Source organism: Microtus ochrogaster, unplaced genomic scaffold (assembly GCF_000317375.1).
Source record: "Microtus ochrogaster isolate Prairie Vole_2 unplaced genomic scaffold, MicOch1.0 UNK30, whole genome shotgun sequence".
Classification (NCBI taxonomy): Eukaryota; Metazoa; Chordata; class Mammalia; order Rodentia; family Cricetidae; genus Microtus; species Microtus ochrogaster.
The window spans coordinates 2,832,884-2,851,211 of record NW_004949128.1 but is presented as its reverse complement, the minus strand read 5'-3'; the positions used below and the strand labels follow the sequence as shown (position 1 = coordinate 2,851,211).

General features: G+C 44.0%; 1 protein-coding gene across 1 annotated transcript in view; it reads left to right on the top strand.

Annotated features, from left to right (window-relative positions):
- The window catches only part of Atp10b (ATPase phospholipid transporting 10B (putative)), a 239,411-nt gene that overhangs the window by 174,387 nt on the left and 46,696 nt on the right, over nt 1-18,328 (top strand). Inside the window, exons 6-11 of the mRNA XM_013354123.2 lie at nt 4,189-4,274; nt 8,513-8,619; nt 10,202-10,333; nt 14,959-15,086; nt 16,559-16,811; nt 17,633-17,871. Of these exons, the coding sequence (XP_013209577.1) occupies nt 4,189-4,274; nt 8,513-8,619; nt 10,202-10,333; nt 14,959-15,086; nt 16,559-16,811; nt 17,633-17,871 (945 nt within the window). The remainder of the gene's footprint in view (nt 1-4,188; nt 4,275-8,512; nt 8,620-10,201; nt 10,334-14,958; nt 15,087-16,558; nt 16,812-17,632; nt 17,872-18,328) is intronic.

Here is an 18,328-nt window from a genome sequence, read left to right as displayed (position 1 = left end):
CAAAAAAAAAAAACAAACAAAAAGCTAAGAGTAGCAGCAATAAAAATTACTCATGTAGCCATAGTAAAAAAAAAAAAAAAAAAAAAAAAAAAAAGAGTCAACCTGGAGGAAGATGCAAGGGATCCCCCATTCTAGCTTGTTCTAGCTGTTGGAATATACTCCAGCCAGATTGCTTCAGCTTGAATTGCCTTGGTGGCCTTGACAATGGCCAGCTTGCTATATCTGGGACACAGGTCAGCCAAGAGTATCGCAACCTGAGAAGTTATTGCACTCTGACACTTGGCCCAACTCGTTTGGATTTCAAAGGTGCGGATCATGGACACACCTGAACAAGATAGGGAACTGTGTGTCGTTTTATGGCTGTAGTAATGTTTTATGTCAATAGCCACTTCCTCCTCTCTGAGTTTCTTTCCCTTTCCCCAAGACTCATGTCCTGATAGCCAAAAACTAGTCAAATTCATGAATGAGTGAAGAATGAATACATGAGACCTTGACTTTTGAAGACCGTTTTATGAATGAGGTGTCCTAATTTGCCTTCTCTTGTTGTAGTGAAAACATGACCAAAAGCAGCTTCTGTAGGAAGGAATTTATTTCATCTTATAGCTTACCCCATCATAAAGGCAAGGCAAGGCAAGAAAAGGCAGGAACTGAAGCAGAGGCCGTGGAAGAATGCTGCTTACTGGCTTACTCCTCCTGGCTTGCTAACTTTACTTTCTTATACCAGGATTTGGTGGGTTTCACAGAAGAGATAGTTAAAAAGCAAAAATAAAAAAAACAATGATAAATTAAAATCCGCCAAAGACTATTTTCTGGGCCATTTTCAATGCCTAAAGTTCTACCCTTACCCTTTGGGGGTACTCTATTTTCAAGTGCAAATGTGCTTAGCAAAAGCAGCATTGTAGTGCATGTTACTTGTAGTGATTTCTAGGTCCTCCACAATATAGTAGAGAATGAATCATTCCATTATATCTATTTCATAGGGAAAACAAAAAAAGGAAATAAGGCTAAGAACTCGGACAGTAATCTTTCCTCCATGCATCCACATAAGACTGTGATTTGAAGAGTGACATTTCTGGAGTCAGTGGTTTTAAGGACAAAGGCGCCTTGCTTCCCTGCTTGCTGATGGCCCAGGGAAGGCATGGCTTCTACTTGAGTCTTAGTTCCTTTGGCTGTAAAATAAGGGTAGCAAATGAAACCTGCCTGACAGAATTAATCACTAAAGAAGTAGCATTATTAAATACTTGATTGTTGGCATACAGTAATTATTGAATAAATATACGGCAGAAATCATCACAATAGGAGAATGGGAGGAATGAGTAATGATGGTCATGACACTGGGGATGACAGCAGTTGGGTTTGGATTCCAATGATGTGACCTGTTATCCTCACTGTTCCCTACCAACCACGAAACGATGCTCAGTTTATTCTCATCTGTGCACTTAACCAAGCCTCCTAAAGTTACTGTGGGAACATAGGAGCATGTGCCTAACCCAGAGAAAGTATGCAAGAGAGGCTGATCTGCTCAAAAGCCCTGTAGAGACATTTCTCTGTCTTATCTCTTATCTCTCCCTGTGCTTTGGCTATGGCCAGCAGGACTCTTAGCAAAAAGTAGCAGCTTAGGGAAAAGACCAATTCACAATTAACACGTTGGTTAGATGAGCTTTACCCATGAACTAGGATAATCTAGGGGCTGGGGGAGATGAGCCCTACCCCAGCTGGGAAGAAAATCAAAGTTGCTGAGCTTGGTTGATATTGAATAACCTAGTGATCATATCCATCCATCCACAGTCACAGATGCTTCCCTGGAGAAACCACAGCTTGTCCTTACAGGCAAAAAGAAACACATGGTCATGTTTAGAGAAAACAGTGCTAGGTAATTTGAGATCTAGCTCACTGGTTAAAAGAGCATATTGTGCTCTTGCGAAAGACCCAAGTTTTGTTCCCATGGCCAAAGCAGAAGGCTCACAACTGACTGTCCAAAGGGGAACGACACCCTTTGTGGTCTGTAAGGATGCCTGCACTCACACGTACATACCACAGACACGTACTTTTAAAATAACACTAAATACTTGAAAAGGCAGTATTCTTGTATCCCCTGCAGTCCATCTTGGAGAAGACAGGAAAGAACCAAGGAGACAGGTAGCTAGAGAGAGTGAGGTCAGACGTGCTAAAGGAGATGAAGATACGGGAGCCATGGGCAATACCTGGAAAGAAAGAAGAACGAGGAACCAGAAAAAGGATGCAGCAGAAGGTTCACCATGAGCAAATACAGGGGCAAGAGACTCAAACTTCACCATGGCCATGATTGGAGCTCCAGAGCATAATGTTCAGTAGGCAACAGGGACTCCTCTGGGAAACCCAGCAACAAGCCCAGTGGTCTGGGTTGGCACCAAAGCGTATGCCTTAATCAGGAGCGCAAAAGCAGCTGACAACTTACAGCATGGCTTGTCATCATCCCAGGACTCAACATTTGTCCCTGGAAGAATCAATACTTGGAGGGACAAGAGCCATATTTTTAGACACTCCTATATGGGTAATTTATTTCAAGGGAGAAGACGGTTTATTAATATTGGCACCCCTGTGGGTGCAATGGACAGTATATTTACACAAAGACAGAAAATGCTATCATTTCTTTGAATCAAATTACCTCCTTTGAACAGCTGTAGTTTGCGACTCTGGGTGATGAACTGACTCGCTCGGAAGTCTACCCAGGAACCATCCCACCACTGCCTTCAGCCCTGCTGCTGTCCTTCCGTTTGCATAGAGTGATCCATATTACAGAATTCTCCCGTATAGATTCTGTCTTCTAGGGCACCAATGAGATAGGTCGTATGGGTGACATTAGCTCCATTTGACAGATGAAGAAACTGAGGCTTGGGAGTTAAACACAGTGGTGACCATTGTTGGAAAGCAATGTCCTCTCCTCCTCCTCTCCAACTACACTTGACTACTGTTATATTATAGCTATTGCAGCTGAAGCAAGTTTTACAAAGGAAAGTTTTTATAAAAGCAAAACAAATGGAAATGATATAAATATTGAATGAAAGGAAACAGGGTATATCTTTGCAACTGACCTTTTCAGGTGTGCCTAAAAATATTCAAATTGACATTCAGAAATGTTCAAGGCAGGCTGGGCACGAGAGTGGAATATGTAACATGCTTACTGCAAGGGCGTGAGGATCTGGATCTGGCTCTGGCTCCCAGCACCTGTGTGAAAAGTTGGGCATAGCAGTGTCTACCTGTAATCTCGATGTTGGGGACAGTGAGTTAGGAAGAGACACAGTACCTGCCAGCCAGGTAATCTAGTTTAATCAGTGATTCAGTAAGAAACCCTGTCTCAAAAGACAATCAATAAGGCATAGAACATTGAGGAAAGATTAAAATATTGACCTCTGATAAACACACACGTGCATACATGTACATACACTGTTTGAAAGAATATTCCAGATACATGACCTCTAACTCATTTTTAAAATGCAAAAATGTATATGAATATGCATACACGAATATGTTTGTGAGTGTTTCTAAACTTTGGAAATATACCCACAGGCATGTTGGCTGTGCTGCCTACCTAGTGTACATATTGCCTTTTTTATTGCTGCTGCTATTAGTGCTGTATAAACATGGTGTCTTGCTATGTAACCAATCTGGCACTGAACTTGTGACTCTCCTGTCTTGGTGTTCTGAATGCTGAAGTCACCATCTTCAACATGAAAACCCTCCCTTTCCCCTCTCATATTTCTGTGCCACCTAGTATGATGGCCACAATACACTATTCTTTTTTGCAGTGGGTAATGGTTAACAAAGAAACTCATAACTGGTCAAAGTAGCAAATACAGTTACTGAGTATTTAGCTATGGGTGGGTCATCTATACCAGCTTCCCAGCATCCAAGGCTCAAGGAACTTTGTGAAAGAGGGAGGCCGCTAGAATGTGTGAGCCCGTGGGTGGGAGGAGAGCTGTAAAATGATGGCTTCTGCTGCATCCACCTTCCCTTAATCTACACCCAACTCTGTTCCCATTGACTTTCATCTCCTTAATGAAGACAACTTTAATCTAACATGCTGCCAGCATCACAGTGTAGCAAAGCACAGTGACCTCATCTGTAATGCCCATCGCAGCGATTATGACCCTATGAAGACCAGATCCCTTTGACGCAACTGCTTCACAGGGTCCTCTTTTTTTGCAGGAGGTGCAGTTCCAACCGGAGTACTTCCACAGTACCATCATATGTGAAAGGCCCAACAACCACCTCAGCAAGTTTAAGGGTTATATGTAAGTACCTAAGGCCCCTGGGCTACTGGGAAACACCTCCTCTGCTGCTGCAAAATATTTCCTTGAAATGGCCAGACAGTTAAGATACTCCAGATACTGAGGTTAAAGACTGTGGAGCTTTAAAGACCTGGATTTGAGGTGTAGGTCGCCCAACAATAAGCTGTGTGAGCTGGATTGGTTTACTCACCTGTCAGTTTCTTGGATGCCATCTTTGCAGAGTAAAACTTGTGATACCTATACCTTAGGGAACTTCTCTTCCCTAAGGACCAACTTCTCTATCATATGCAAAGCTCAGATTAGCAAAACTGGGCAAAAATAAATTACCAGTTAATCACAGATGCTTTCTGTTAGAATTATTGTTAATCTTCAACTTTGGTTCAGTCTCAGAATTTTACTATAATTCTGCCGCACATCAGACAGCCGATCCGTTTGCAAAGAATCACAAGTATGGATGTAAGTAAACGTCTAGCCTCGTCCGTTGCTACGGCCATTCTCAGAGCACTTTTGCAGAATAGCACCTTAGGCAGTCTTCACAGCCACCCAGAAAAGTGGGGATCATGCTCTCCATGTTTTGGATGTGGAATCTTAGGAATTCACCCAAAGTTTCACAGCAGATACCAAACACCCCAAACTTGATGTGGTTTCCATTGCCCTGCTTCACGGAGTTCAGCTGTGTTGGACCCAATCCTTACCAACAGGGCTCCAGGCTATGGGATGCTTCTTCCTCAGACCAATTCTCAGCCTATGTGTGATTGTATGAGGAGGAATACAAGAATAAAATCAGGGAAACAGAAGAATACAGAAGATGCATGCAATAGCCTTTAAACTATTTACTTTTCGAACACACAGTAAGGGTGGATGGGAGTAGGTGGAGAAGGATGTGAGCTGGGGAAGAGTTCTTTGTGTGCCTCTGTCAAAGAAGAAGCTGTTCATTGTCTCTAGCAAACATAGTTGTCCTCATACCCGAGTTGGTGGATTTGGTCCCTCCAAGTCATCTGTGTCTTGTATCATTCTCCATAGTCTCCTAGCAGTCAGCTTCATGGCCTGGTTTTCCCCCCAAAGCTTTGCTCCATCAAATTCATGCTTGCTACCAGCTAGTCTGTCTCACTGATAAACTGGACTCAAGCCTGCCTACCTCACACAGACTTCAGACAGCACTGGCCCCATCTCTATTTATCTTAATACCCCTTCTTTCTGGCCACTGCTCCTAGAGACTTGTCCTCCCCGACTTCCTGGCCTCAAGGATAAGCCTTGGAAGTCCAACTGGCCAGTCCATGGTCAACACAAAGATGATAGACAATCCTACCATCTGGGCCTGTGTCAGACAAAGAGAAGACTTTTGGACCCAGCATCCACAAACCATTATCTAATAATTCTTTGTTTCCCTGAAGCCTCTGTGGGTCTCCTTAACAGAGGACTCCTCTGTGACTACACGGGTTTGACAGGACAAACTGCTTTGTACATTCTACTTGAAGATAATGGACTTGAGATTTTAATATGCAACCATTTGGGCTGGTGGAGTAGTTTAAGTCAATTCATTGCCTAGCATTACATGGTCCTGAGTTAAAATCCCATAACCATAAAAACTGGGGAAAATAACATGCACGTGCAACTCTAGCACATAGATGGTGGAGGCAGAAAGATCAGAAGCACAAGGTCATATGTAGCTACATAACAAGTTTGAGGCCAGCCTTGGCTACATAAGACCTTGTCTCAATGAAGAGTTGATTAACTAAACAAATGAATCTCTGTAGGCAATATCCCTCTCCTTAATCAGGAGTCTTTTGGCAATGTCTGGAGGCAGTAGCACTTGAAACAGCTGCGAAGCTGTGCCACTGACCTTTTGTAGACAGAGTCCAGGGTGCCACTCAACATCCTACAATGTACAAGAAGACCCCACAACAAAGGACTGTCCTGCCCAAATGTTAATACCAAGACATAAATCCTTCATGTTGACCATAGACATATCTGTTTACAAAGAGTGCTCGATGGAACAGCAGCCACAAGACAACGAAGCCTTTTCCCCGCACTGTAAGAGAAGTTGGCTCTCTCTTGTGCTATTACTTCAGACTGTCATAAACTACAAGCCGCCAGCAGTCTGTCACCTGTGATCCAGAATCCTAAAATGTCTTGTATACTAGCTTTGTGGCCTTGAAAAAAAATATATCAGCCTCTCTAAGCTTTAACTTTTACTCAATGACCCTGCTAACCTTCCAGAACCATGCAGATTCAAATATACTCACGTACGTGAGCATGGTTTATAGGCAGAATAAGGAAATGGATACTGAGGTTGGCACAGTGGCCCATGCCTATCGTTTTAGTACTTGTGAATTTAAGGAAGGATGATCAGTTCAAGGACAGTTTGAACTACATAATAAGACTCTGTATTTAAAAAAAAAGACACCTTTATCAATTATACATCCTACAAAGGATCAGAGCATTGCCGATTCTAGAAGTTTCTTCTTGAAGTACATGGTAATTAACACAGATACCCACAACTAGACAATGTGCAGAGAGAGACTTTAGAGCACTCAGCCTTGAATGAGATGGCTTTATCAAACCTTCCCCTCAAGGCTCAGGGATCTATGTGGAAGAAAAGTCAGAAAGATTTTAAAACTTTTATCCCAGGGGTAGGGACAAATCCGTGGGAAAATCATCTTCCAGATACAGTGAAACTGATACACACATAGATTCACAGAACGGATGACAGCAGGCACAAGACCTACAATTAAATTTAAACCAGACAAAAGACCCAGAATGGAGAAGTGGACACAAGTCCCACCCACAAGCAGGAAGCTGTTTGTAATTGATACCCACTAGGAGAGGTTAAAATCAGTTTTCTTCAGTAGAATGGCACTAAGTGTATCAACTACACTTCAGAGCAGGCCCCATACTCAAAAGTAGTTGGCCAAGACAAAATGAATTCCATGCTTCTTGTTTTGGTTTGGTTTGGTTTGGTTTGGTTTGGTTTGGTTTGGTTTGGTTTGGTTTGGTTTGGTTTGGTTTGGTTTGGTTTGAAGTTGTTGTTGTTGTTTGGGGGTTAATTTTTGTTTTGGTTTTGGACTTGTTTTATTTTTATCTTTGGGATTTGTTTGTTTTGATTTGGGGACCTTTTTCTTTTCTTTGGAAAAGAGAGAAAAACATGAAGTTGGATTGAGGAGGAGGAGAGAGGTTTGGGAAGCAGTTTGGGAAGGGAAAAAACTTAGTCAAAGTGTATTGTATGAAAAAATTATACCAATAAATAAAAAAGAGAATCATTTGGTAAATCAATAGGCATGTTGAGTACATGCATAGCGTGAAAGGGCAAGTTATTTCAGCAAAGACATATTCTCCCACTTACTAGATCTTTGAATTTGTCACCACTGTCCCTCCTATAAAATGGATATGATAGCATTGCCTTTAGCTTAATTAACACATAGAAAAAGTCACAGCTCTACATTGGAAAATGAAGTATTGATGAACCACAGGGAAAAGAAATTCAGTGTTAAGATTGTTACTTTCCTATTCTCACAATGGCTTTAAAATATTACAGTTACAGCTGCCCGCAATCCCAGGGCAGAAGAACCAGCTAAGAATGCCACGTTTCTAGCATGGAATGGAAAGCTGACATCCCTGCTGGGGTTTGAGGAACAAAGACATATCTGCAGTTAGACAAAGGGCCACCGTACAAGGGAGGGAAAGGATGTGGACAGAGAATCGAGAGTGAAGTTACTCGGATGTGAGAAGGCTGTAGCCCACCCCTGCTTACCTTATTTTACTTCCTACGTCTGCCTCGTGATGTAAAAAGCAGGAAGATCTGCCGTCTTCTATGGGCCAGGATGCTCAGCTGCTGTGGCTCTGGTCCCCAGCAGCTATGTGAGGGAGGAAGGGATGTGAACCCCATCCAAAGGAAACACAGCACCAGACCTTGAAGGTCCAAAAGCCCATTCCCCCACACTTTATCCTGCAACCGATTTGAGGGTGAGGCTTGAAATCTATTTCTGCCTTTAGTGTGGGTAAATGAGAGATTCCTCAGAGGAACAGTTCCATTCTGATGGTCCAGCCTCACCCAGGCTTCCCAGAAGCAATGATGAGATTCACCTGGACATAGAGATAGGATCCCCAAAAGCAGCACTAACCATCGAAATGGGGAAAAGGAGAAAATTGCTTTTACTCAGGACTTCTGGTTCTGTTATACTAGCCAGAAACCACACAGAGACCAGCCGAATACCGCCCTGACTTTCACTCCTTCTTCCCAGGGAGCATCCTGACCAGACCAGGACTGGCTTCGGCAGCGAGAGTCTTCTGCTCCGAGGCTGCACCATCCGAAACACCGAGGTGGCCGCTGGCATTGTCATCTATGCAGGTCATTGTCTCTGTGCAGTTTCTTTTTGCTTTCAACCTGCCTCAATACTTCCCTCTCCAATCTGTCCACTAAATTCATCTTCAGACAGTGGAAACTCACAGGAGCTCCCAGGGGCAGAGCCACGCAACTCCCCATTTCTCAGCTCAAGCACACAGAGGCTGGGAACCACAGGCACTCACTCAGTCCACAGGGAACGTAATGAGATGCTGAGTCATTGCCATGCATCCCACCACGTAGGGAGAGGGGCTCAGTTCATCACCTCCATGGTGGCTTGGGGACAGAAAGAAGTACGAGGAGGTTGTCAGAACAACCCCACTGAGGAATCACTTCTCTCCCATCTCAGTTTTCCTACTTTACCATGGAAAGAATATGAGTCTACTGTGTAGACGCCTGAGAATCAAATGGCCTATCCCAGACAAGCCACCTAACACTTTATCTAGTGAAAGAATGGCTGAATAAACTTGTTACTGTCTTTTTTTTTTCAGTTATGTTTCCTTTATCCACCATATGTCTCTAGATATGGAGATGTTTTTATAATTATACTACAATACTGAGGCAGGATAACTTTCAAGAAAAGAGGTTTAATTTAGCACCCCGTGTAGTGAGTTGTAAGGACTTGGCACAGCGATTGGCTCAGCTCTGATTAGGTCCATCTGGGCTATGTCATATCATTATGGACCATCCCCTCGTCACACACAGAAATACTAGTCTTCCAGAAGAATAAGCCTACCGGTATGGTGGTGGTAGGTGCTTCTCCCGGCAAACATTTATTGAGCCCTGCAAACTGAGGCCAAATGTGGGCAGAGCTGAGTCCCAACTCTAGCACCCCTGTCCTCACTGCTTTGCCTCTGACCCCACTTCCTGCCTAAAGAATGGAAGAGTCTCAGAGGGTGATGAATGCAGCAACCTGTACTGGTCACACTGTCAGAGCCCCTCACAACTGCAGCAGCGAACCTAATTTAGTAACTGAAGCTCATTTGCTTCCACCGCTGTTGCTGTTTGAAATCCTCAAGGAGGCTAACTCAGTAGCATTGAAGCCTTTGGCTTCAGGAGCTGTTGTACTGGTTGTTTTTTTTTTTAAGTTTACACAGAAGAATAAAACTGTGAGTGGCATTTTTCACTTGGACTGCTGAGGAGTAAACACAGTCATTAAAATCCAGCAAGTCCTAAGAAGAGACAGTCTGAGGGCCAAGTGAGTCTCAGCACCTCCCTTGAAGTTCCCTGGGTTGGTGGAAGGAAGGCTCCTGACTCCCACTGTGATTCCAATATTAACTTATTCTTTCACATCAGACAAGTTCCTTCTACCCTGCTCCTCAGTTTCCCCAGGGAGAAAAGAAGCAACTAGGAGAACTGATAGCCTTCCAACTTTGGCACTTTTTTTCTTTGAACAAGATTTCATGTGGACGTGTAGCTGGGGGATACAGGGGTGACAGATTTTGGCTCTACTGCTCTTCCTCATGAGATGTCAGCACCTTAGACACAAAGAAGCAACTACGGGAGCTGTGGGTACTGAGTTCAAGCCTTCTGTGGGACCTTTGCATATGCATTTCCTTCCATCTAAAGTCCCAATTTTCCCTCAAAGGTCATGAGACAAAAGCCATGCTGAACAATAGTGGTCCCCGCTACAAACGCAGCAAGATCGAGCGGCGCATCAACATGGACATCTTCTTCTGCATCGGCCTCCTCTTCCTCATGTGCCTCATTGGGGCTGTAGGTAAGGGATGTTCTGCCAAAAGCAACACGGACACCCATGCCCATGGCAAGTCACTGTAATTCTGAGCTTTCATTTCCTTAAAGAAGAATGAAGTCTGCACTACCTACTTTAGTGGGGTACTGATGAACTTTTCCTGAAATTGTATGTGTTCTTAAATATTAGCAATATTGCCTATCATTGGTGGGCTGGAAAAAAAATCCCATGGAACACAGGTGTTCTCTGAGCATGGAAGGAGAGCAAGATGAGTGAGCCACAGGACCAGTCCTTAAAGAGCCCACAGTGGGAGTCAAACAACAGAATCAAGCGCTCACCCTTCCCTGCTCAAAGGGGTACTGCCCATGGGTACTGCATTATTTGCCTGTCCTGGCCATGGAACTAAGTAATACTAAGGGATTCAAAACAGCATCAATTCAATCTGCTTATGCATCTTCTTCTAACATCAGAAGTCCAATTTGAATGGGTTAAGATCATGAGTTCAGCAGATCTGCTTCCTTCTGATAAGACCGAGGGAGAAATCAGTCCTGTCTTTGTCAGTTTCTAGAAGTTTCCTTTGTTCATTTCACTACAGGCATCTTCCATTCTCTGCTCACATCTCCCCAGCCTTGCCTGTGGTACCTCTTTTTATAAGCACATTTGTAGTTACATCCTTGAACCCACCAGGAGAATCCAGGATACTCCGCATTTTGAATTTCATGAGTTAATCACATCTGCCCAATCTTCTTTTCCTTATAAGACAGCCTCTTCCCAGGACCCACTGATTAGGATGTATCTTGCTAGGGGCGATGTGTTAGTCTGCTTCCTGTGGGCACTGTGGAAATGCCAGGAATGGGAGTCTTTCCCAGAGAGGTACCCACTTGAGCTGATTACTAAATGAGTGGACATTTGCTACAGGTGATAGGTGACAGACTCAAGTTCAGGAGTACAGCGAGGCCGAGAAATCTGGGGAGAGAAAGAATGTTCTTAGCCAAATGGGCAGCACAAGGAGGGTACAAAGGTGGGAAGGAGAACGACTATAGACACAGAAACAGTCAGCTGTCTAGCGTATAAGAGGAAGACCAAGCTCAGAAGGCATAGAAAGGAGTGAGCTAGAAGTTGGTCTTCTTCAGAGTGGAGAGAAGAAAGGGTTCTCCATAAAGCTCTTACCCATTCTCCCCATCATCTTTAATCTATGGATGTCTCACAGAATGCTTAAGTAGACCCCACTGTTTCAGCCTGGAGTTGCCAGCTCCCAGGACTGCACCTAGGGTTGTCTTAAGGAGACTTTCAAAGTAGCCAAGGTTATCTGTCTAAGGATCTTTATGGAAAGGGTCACACAGCCTGAAGGTAAATTTATTAATGCATCTTGAAAATTTCTCTCTCTGAAGACCAGACTTTTTCTACCTGAGGGTAATAAGGAAACACACCTTAGCTGATGGTAACATAAGAAAAAAAAGAACAATTACATGCTTTCCTGATGGTAACCTTCTCTTTTACTTCATCTTGTATAATCTCTTTCTTGACAATCTCACTACAGAGTTACTTCTCTTTGCATACAGTTACAGTTTCCACATGTTCCCCACATAGCTATATACCTTTACACTTCTGTACAGTCTCATCTCCCATCTCTCCTACCCCTCCCTCACACTTCTCTCTCTGCACATTCAGCTACATCTTCCTACCAACACATCCACACATACACACACACACTCTCTCTCTCTCTCTTCTCCTACTTCCGCCTATTTTCTCTCCTAATTGCCCCTTCGTCTCTCCTGCTTCTTCTCACAGACAAAACCTCTGGGCAACTGTGAATCACATCTTCAGGGTCACAGCACTACTTGAGTAAACAATGAGAAACAGAGCCAAACTGAGCACACAGTTTCTCTCCAGCTAGGGAAGTCACGCTGACAGGTCAGTGAGTTAAGTAAACAGGGAGCTCTGAGTGGTCAGAAAGTGACATTGACATTCAGGACTTAAACAATAAACAGTTAGTTGGCTTGAAGTTTGAGAGTACATGCAGAAAGTCCATAGCTGATAAAGTTAGGTCTACTAAAGTTGCTTCACACTCTGACCTTGAATCAGCAATAAACACCTGGGAACTTGGCCTCATAGATTTGTCTCTAGAAGCAACCAAATATTCATCTCCAGGAGCAAGCAGTTTGCTTTGCATTTGTTCTGAAGTCTAAAGTTAGCTGTCTTTGTGATTGAGAATACTATTACTTTCTTATGTCAGTCTGAATATGAAAAATATCCCAGTATTAACTCTATTCATCAAAATTATTTACAGTTGGAGCAGAAATCATCTTCCTGACCATCCACAGCTCTATGTGTGCCAGCAGATAGAATATTTTCACGAGATAAATACACGAGCAGTAGGAATAATACCCACAGCTGTTTTTAGTGGTACATGAGAAAAATTACAGAGAGAAGCAATTATCTATAGCTAGTGACCCCATGGCCTTACCAAGTGGAGCTCCCTATCAGAGAATCACTCATCTTGTAGGTCAGTCTTTTGAACACTAGTTGTCATCTGTTTTATACCCCCATGGCCTCTGGCACCCCACAAAGAATTAGAAATGATCAAAAGGAAAAACTCATAAGCCCAGACACCCTGATGACCCCAACCCAAAGATCAGCAATGATGTTTGCTTTCAGCCTTATTCTGAACGTATCACCATCTGTATATTTGAAAAGATGATACCTGAAAGGCAAAGGGAGAGATCTAGTCTGTTCATGTAGTGAGGACCCTGGGACTCGTCTCAAGGCGGCCAGGAGTTTATACTTAATGTACCTCACAGGTGAGTCTAGCAGCTTTGCGTAAATGGGTGAGTCATGGCTGGAAGTCCAGGAAGATCAAGGAGATCACAGGAAAGACACAGCCACTCCAACCCTGCCCACGTGGGTGCAGGAAATATGCCTCCATGTTGAGTAGAGTTTTCAGGCATGCCAGAACTGAAAGCTTATTTAAGATCACTATGTCTCCAGACAAAAAAAAAATAAGTTAATGATTACACAGCCACACATAGATAAGGTGCCCAGAATTGGCTTTACAAGTTCCCGAAAATGATAAAGGGAGAACATTAATGGAGAAAGAAGGCAAATTCTCTATTGCAAATAGCAACTTTTAAGAAACAGGACTCTTTGGCCCCCTCATTAAAGCATAGACTTTGAAGAGGAGACAGTCCTCCCATGACAAGTATGATTCCAGGGTTCCTTTGGTTTGATAACCATGTGTGTCTTCTTGCTCTGCCCACCAGGCCCTCCTTCAAATACACACACTTGCCAAGACTCCAGGACCCCTGAGACCTCTGGTTTACCTTGCAGCTTCTCTGCTTTCTCATCTTTCTTCAGGGGCCCCTTCTCTGTGCATGTCTTCTGCTCTATACGATCACCATTAAATTAGAGCATGTCTGTAATGCCCATTTCTTCTGAAGTGACTGTGAAGAATTTGGTCCAGCCTGGGAGGAGGGGGTCTTTGGGCGAGATGACATCTTATGGTTTTTATTATCTTAAGTTCCTGCCTTGAAGCTGAGAGAATTGTTTTAGTGAAGATTTACTCTACATCACAGTCCATCATTGAGGGAAATCAGGGCAGAAATCTAGAGACAGTAACTGAAATAGAAGCCATGGGAGAATGTTGCTCACTGGCATCTTCCTCATGGCTCACTCACCTGCTCTCTTATACCATCCAGGACTACCTGCTCAGGGTGGCATCACCTCCGTAAGCTAGTCCCTCCTGCATCAATGAAGAAAATGTACCACAGATTTGTCCCACAGGCCAATCTGGTAGGGGAATCTTATCAGTTGAGGTTCCCTCTTCCTTGACTAAAGATGACACAAAAGTAGTCAGCACAGTAATAAACACAATGGATTATTCTAGTTTTATAATAACCCTATAGGTTAGCTATAACTAATTAACAGACAAGGACATCCACATTCAGATGAATCCGTAACAGGTGCTGGATGTAGCTCATCTAGCATTATCCTGTGATAATGGGTGTTGTCACCCCTTTAGCAAATAAGGAAACATGGAGTTCAGTGTGCCTGTGCTGTGAGTTCTGTGGCCTCTCCCAGCATTCCATGCTCCTCCATGCTCTAGCACACAACCCGCTCAGGGTCCTTTAATCAGAGTCCTTTGCTTAGTGGGGATTGCTCAAGAATGAAAACCAACACTGATGCAATTAATAATTATTGGCTATAGGAGGGAACTGTGGGAAAAGATAGGCAAACAGGTAGATGAATAGATGAAGAGATGAGTAGAGAGTAGGGAAACGGGAAGACTGGTATGTCGAGACTGCCCAGCCACATACTTGCTGCACTAAAACTGAAAAGTATACATTCTACTATCTTTCCAACTCGTATGTGATAAGACTCCACCAGAATATAGGTAATCTTCATATTAATCACTCCCAGTAAAAAACAGACTTAGTGTCCATCATTCTATCAAGGGATTCATGGGATGGAACCATGAAGAGCTGAGTACACGAAGAATCACTGCCACACTAAAGGAAAAGACAGGGAGCAGGAGAGAGCAGTGTCAGAATGAGATTTTCAAAAACCCACCCATGTCCAGGAACAGGTCATGGGTACCTAGACAACTTAAGACTAGGTAAAGACTTAGTCTCACACCTAGTTTTGTTTCTTCTCAGGGCATGGTCTCTGGAACAGGACCTTTGAAGAGCATCCCCCCTTTGATGTGCCAGACGCTGATGGGAACTTCCTCTCCCTTGCCCTTGGAGGCTTCTATATGTTTCTCACAATGATCATCCTGCTCCAGGTAAGCGCTCTCTGACCTCTAAAGCTTTAGAAAATGAAGAAAACTAAGTGCTAGCCCCAGAAAGAAGTAATAAGGACAAGATGGAAAGATAATTATTGCTTCCTGGTATGCTTGCCAAGTATTCACATTGGTAATGTCAGGTCAGCCCCTTAGATAGCAGTAGGAGAAGGTTAAGAGTGACATTGCAAGTCACCCACGTATGTCCCTCTGCCAGACACAGAATAGTAAAAACCCTAAAATGCAAGACTAAAGGGAGAGTCAACAGCACAGAGAGTTACCAAGGACTCTCCAGCCCTCAGTGCTGGAGACAGAGCCAATTCACAAGTTAGTGTTCTAGCATTTGACAGACTGCGATAGATCGAGATGGAGAAGAACAAAGTAGATGAGAAAAAAAAACATAGTCAGGACCTATAAACTATGCAGTAAGAGAGGAAGGGATGCTTTTTCTTTAAATAGTGGGCTCTATAAAGAAACACGGCTGATGAAAAGTGAGAAGTTGCCATTTTGTTTGCTGAAGTCCCGCCTACAGCCACTGTCTTTTAGACCTCTGTTCCTGACTGCTGAACTGTTTTCAACTTCCCATTCATTGGCACAGTTTGATCCTTCCTAAAGGGAAATCAAAACACACCTCTTCTCTGCATAGACCCTGCTGGTAACTCGTGTCTGCTCAGAATAAAATCCAAAGTCCTTATGGAAGCCAGCGAGGCTTTAAATGATCTGGACCTTGACCCCACCTCACCTCCTACAGCTCTTCCTCCTCCATGCTTCCTGTGCCGTGCCAGCTGTCATCTCCCGAACACCCAAACCCCTCCCACTACCCAGAATTCCCCTCCCAATGTGGTCCTTACACCCTCATCTCTTCAATCTCTGCCCAAAGGTCATGGAAATGAAAATCCACCCAGTCTATGACTCGCTGTCCTCTCTGATGTCCTTTACTCATTTCATGAGACAGCCACATCATATATATTGACATGTCTATATATGGTCACTAGAATATGAGTTCTTTGAGGCCAGTTTTGTTCGAATAGCACCCATTTCCAAGACTTGAAACAATGTCCAACAAAGAGCAAGAGCTGGAGAATATCTGGCACTGGGCTAGGGAACACAATCGGCAGAAGGCCCGAGCACCTGCAAAGGTGCCTGTGACCCTCCATGTCACAGAGATCTGAGGGCTCGGGGGTCTCTAGAGAGTGGTGCTGAAACTCATATACTCCACCATTCTTCGCGTGAACAGTGAGTGATGCCTGCCTGCCTCCCACCCCAGACACTACAGAATGAAGAGGCATATCTCCACTTCATATCCCCCCAAGAATTCCAAGGGAGGCCTGACGTCACTAACTTAATTTTTCAGGAAAACTCATGCTGTGTGCTCTCCTCAGCTTTCTATCCAATGCCTTTGCTGTCCACTCATGAGGGTCTGGGAGCTGGACTCAAGCTGGGTGCTGACACAGTGTCAATCCATCTCCCCTCAGGTGTTGATCCCCATCTCCTTGTACGTGTCCATTGAGCTGGTGAAGCTTGGGCAAGTGTACCTCCTTCATAACGACCTTGATCTATATGATGAAGAAACCGATTTGTCCATTCAATGTCGAGCCCTCAACATTACCGAGGACCTGGGCCAGATCCAGTACATCTTCTCTGACAAAACAGGGACCCTGACGGAAAACAAGATGGTGTTCCGGCGTTGTACCATTGTGGGCCATGAATATTGTCACCAAGAAAATGGTATGAGAGCCCACAAGCACCCTGCCCTCTCAGGATGACAAGGACACTCTCCTGATTCCCCACAGCTTTTCTGTAGCACTTTGGCAGGTTGTCCCACCCCTCCATACAGCACAGAATGTTCACATCAAGGATGGGCTAAGAGGGAAAGTATCCCTATTGTATATCAGTCATGAAGCCAAGGCTTAGGATTTGAACTGCAACCCTTGTCCTGGGTCAGGACAGGTCTAAATCTAGGCCCAGGGGTGAATTTGACACATTCAGAAAATGCTTTCCATGTGAACCAATGTCTTAGGTTTCACCAAGTCAGTGTTTTGGTTTAAAATGTGAAGGTATACGATGGTTGGACTGTTACTTTTCATGGTCTAAAGGTAGCCTGTAGAATTGAGTTAGTACACACACACACACACACACACACACACACACACACACACACACAAGGTAGAGAGGAGGAAGAGATATTATAGATAGTCCTATCCCCTTTGTCATGGCAATCACTCACCATTTACATGGGAGCTTTGTATTTATTTTTAATAATGTAACAGCTATTACTACAGCACCTAGCTTAACTCATCATTCTCACATATTATGTTGCTAAAAATCTTCAAAATGATCCTGAGATGGTTATTTCCTTAACACTTCTAATTAAGGAACTGAAGGTACAGGTTGTAAATCAAAACACAAGCCCATATAACTTTCTCCAGGCTTAGCAGCCCAGTTACAGCCTTCCATAGACCTTTCCTGTGTTCCACTCCAACCCCTGAAGTCCAGTACCACCCCTAACTACAGCTCAGCCAAGATGTGACAAGATTCCTGTCTTGCAGCCAAGCGACTGGAGATGCCAAAGGAGTTGGACTCAGATGGTGAGGAGTGGACCCAATACCAATGTCCGTCCTTCCCACCTAGATGGGCCCAGGGCCCAGCAACAATGAGAAGCCAAGGAGGCACCCAGCCTCTGAGGAGGTCCCAGAGTGCCCGGGTCCCCATCCAAAGCCACTCTCGACAAAGGTCTGTGGGACGCTGGGAGCCCTCACAGCCACCGGTCGCCTTCAGCAGCTCAATAGTAAGTCCCTACCTTTATTCATTAAATCATAACCAAATTATACAAAGAAGATATTAGAGAAGGTTCTAGAATATATCAGAGCCTCTATAAGCCCTTATTAGCTGGAGATTTGGGGTGTAGCTTGATTGAAAGAGTGCTTTCTTAGGATGTATGAAACCTGTGTTCCATCCCAGCACCTCACAAACCAAGTAGGTTACTGCACACCTGTAATCCCAGCACTTTCGACATAGTAAGTCTGAGGCCACCCTGCGCTGCATGAGACCCAGAAATTACATTATATATATATATTTTATTTTTTTATTGAGAAAAGGAAAAAAAAAGTTTCCCCCTCCTCCCAGCCTCTCATTTCCATTCCCCTCCTCCCACCCTTCTCCTCCTCCCCCCACTCTTCTCCCCCTCCCTCTCCAGTCCAAAGAGCAGTCAGGGTTCCCTGCCCTGTGGAAAGTACAAGGTCCTT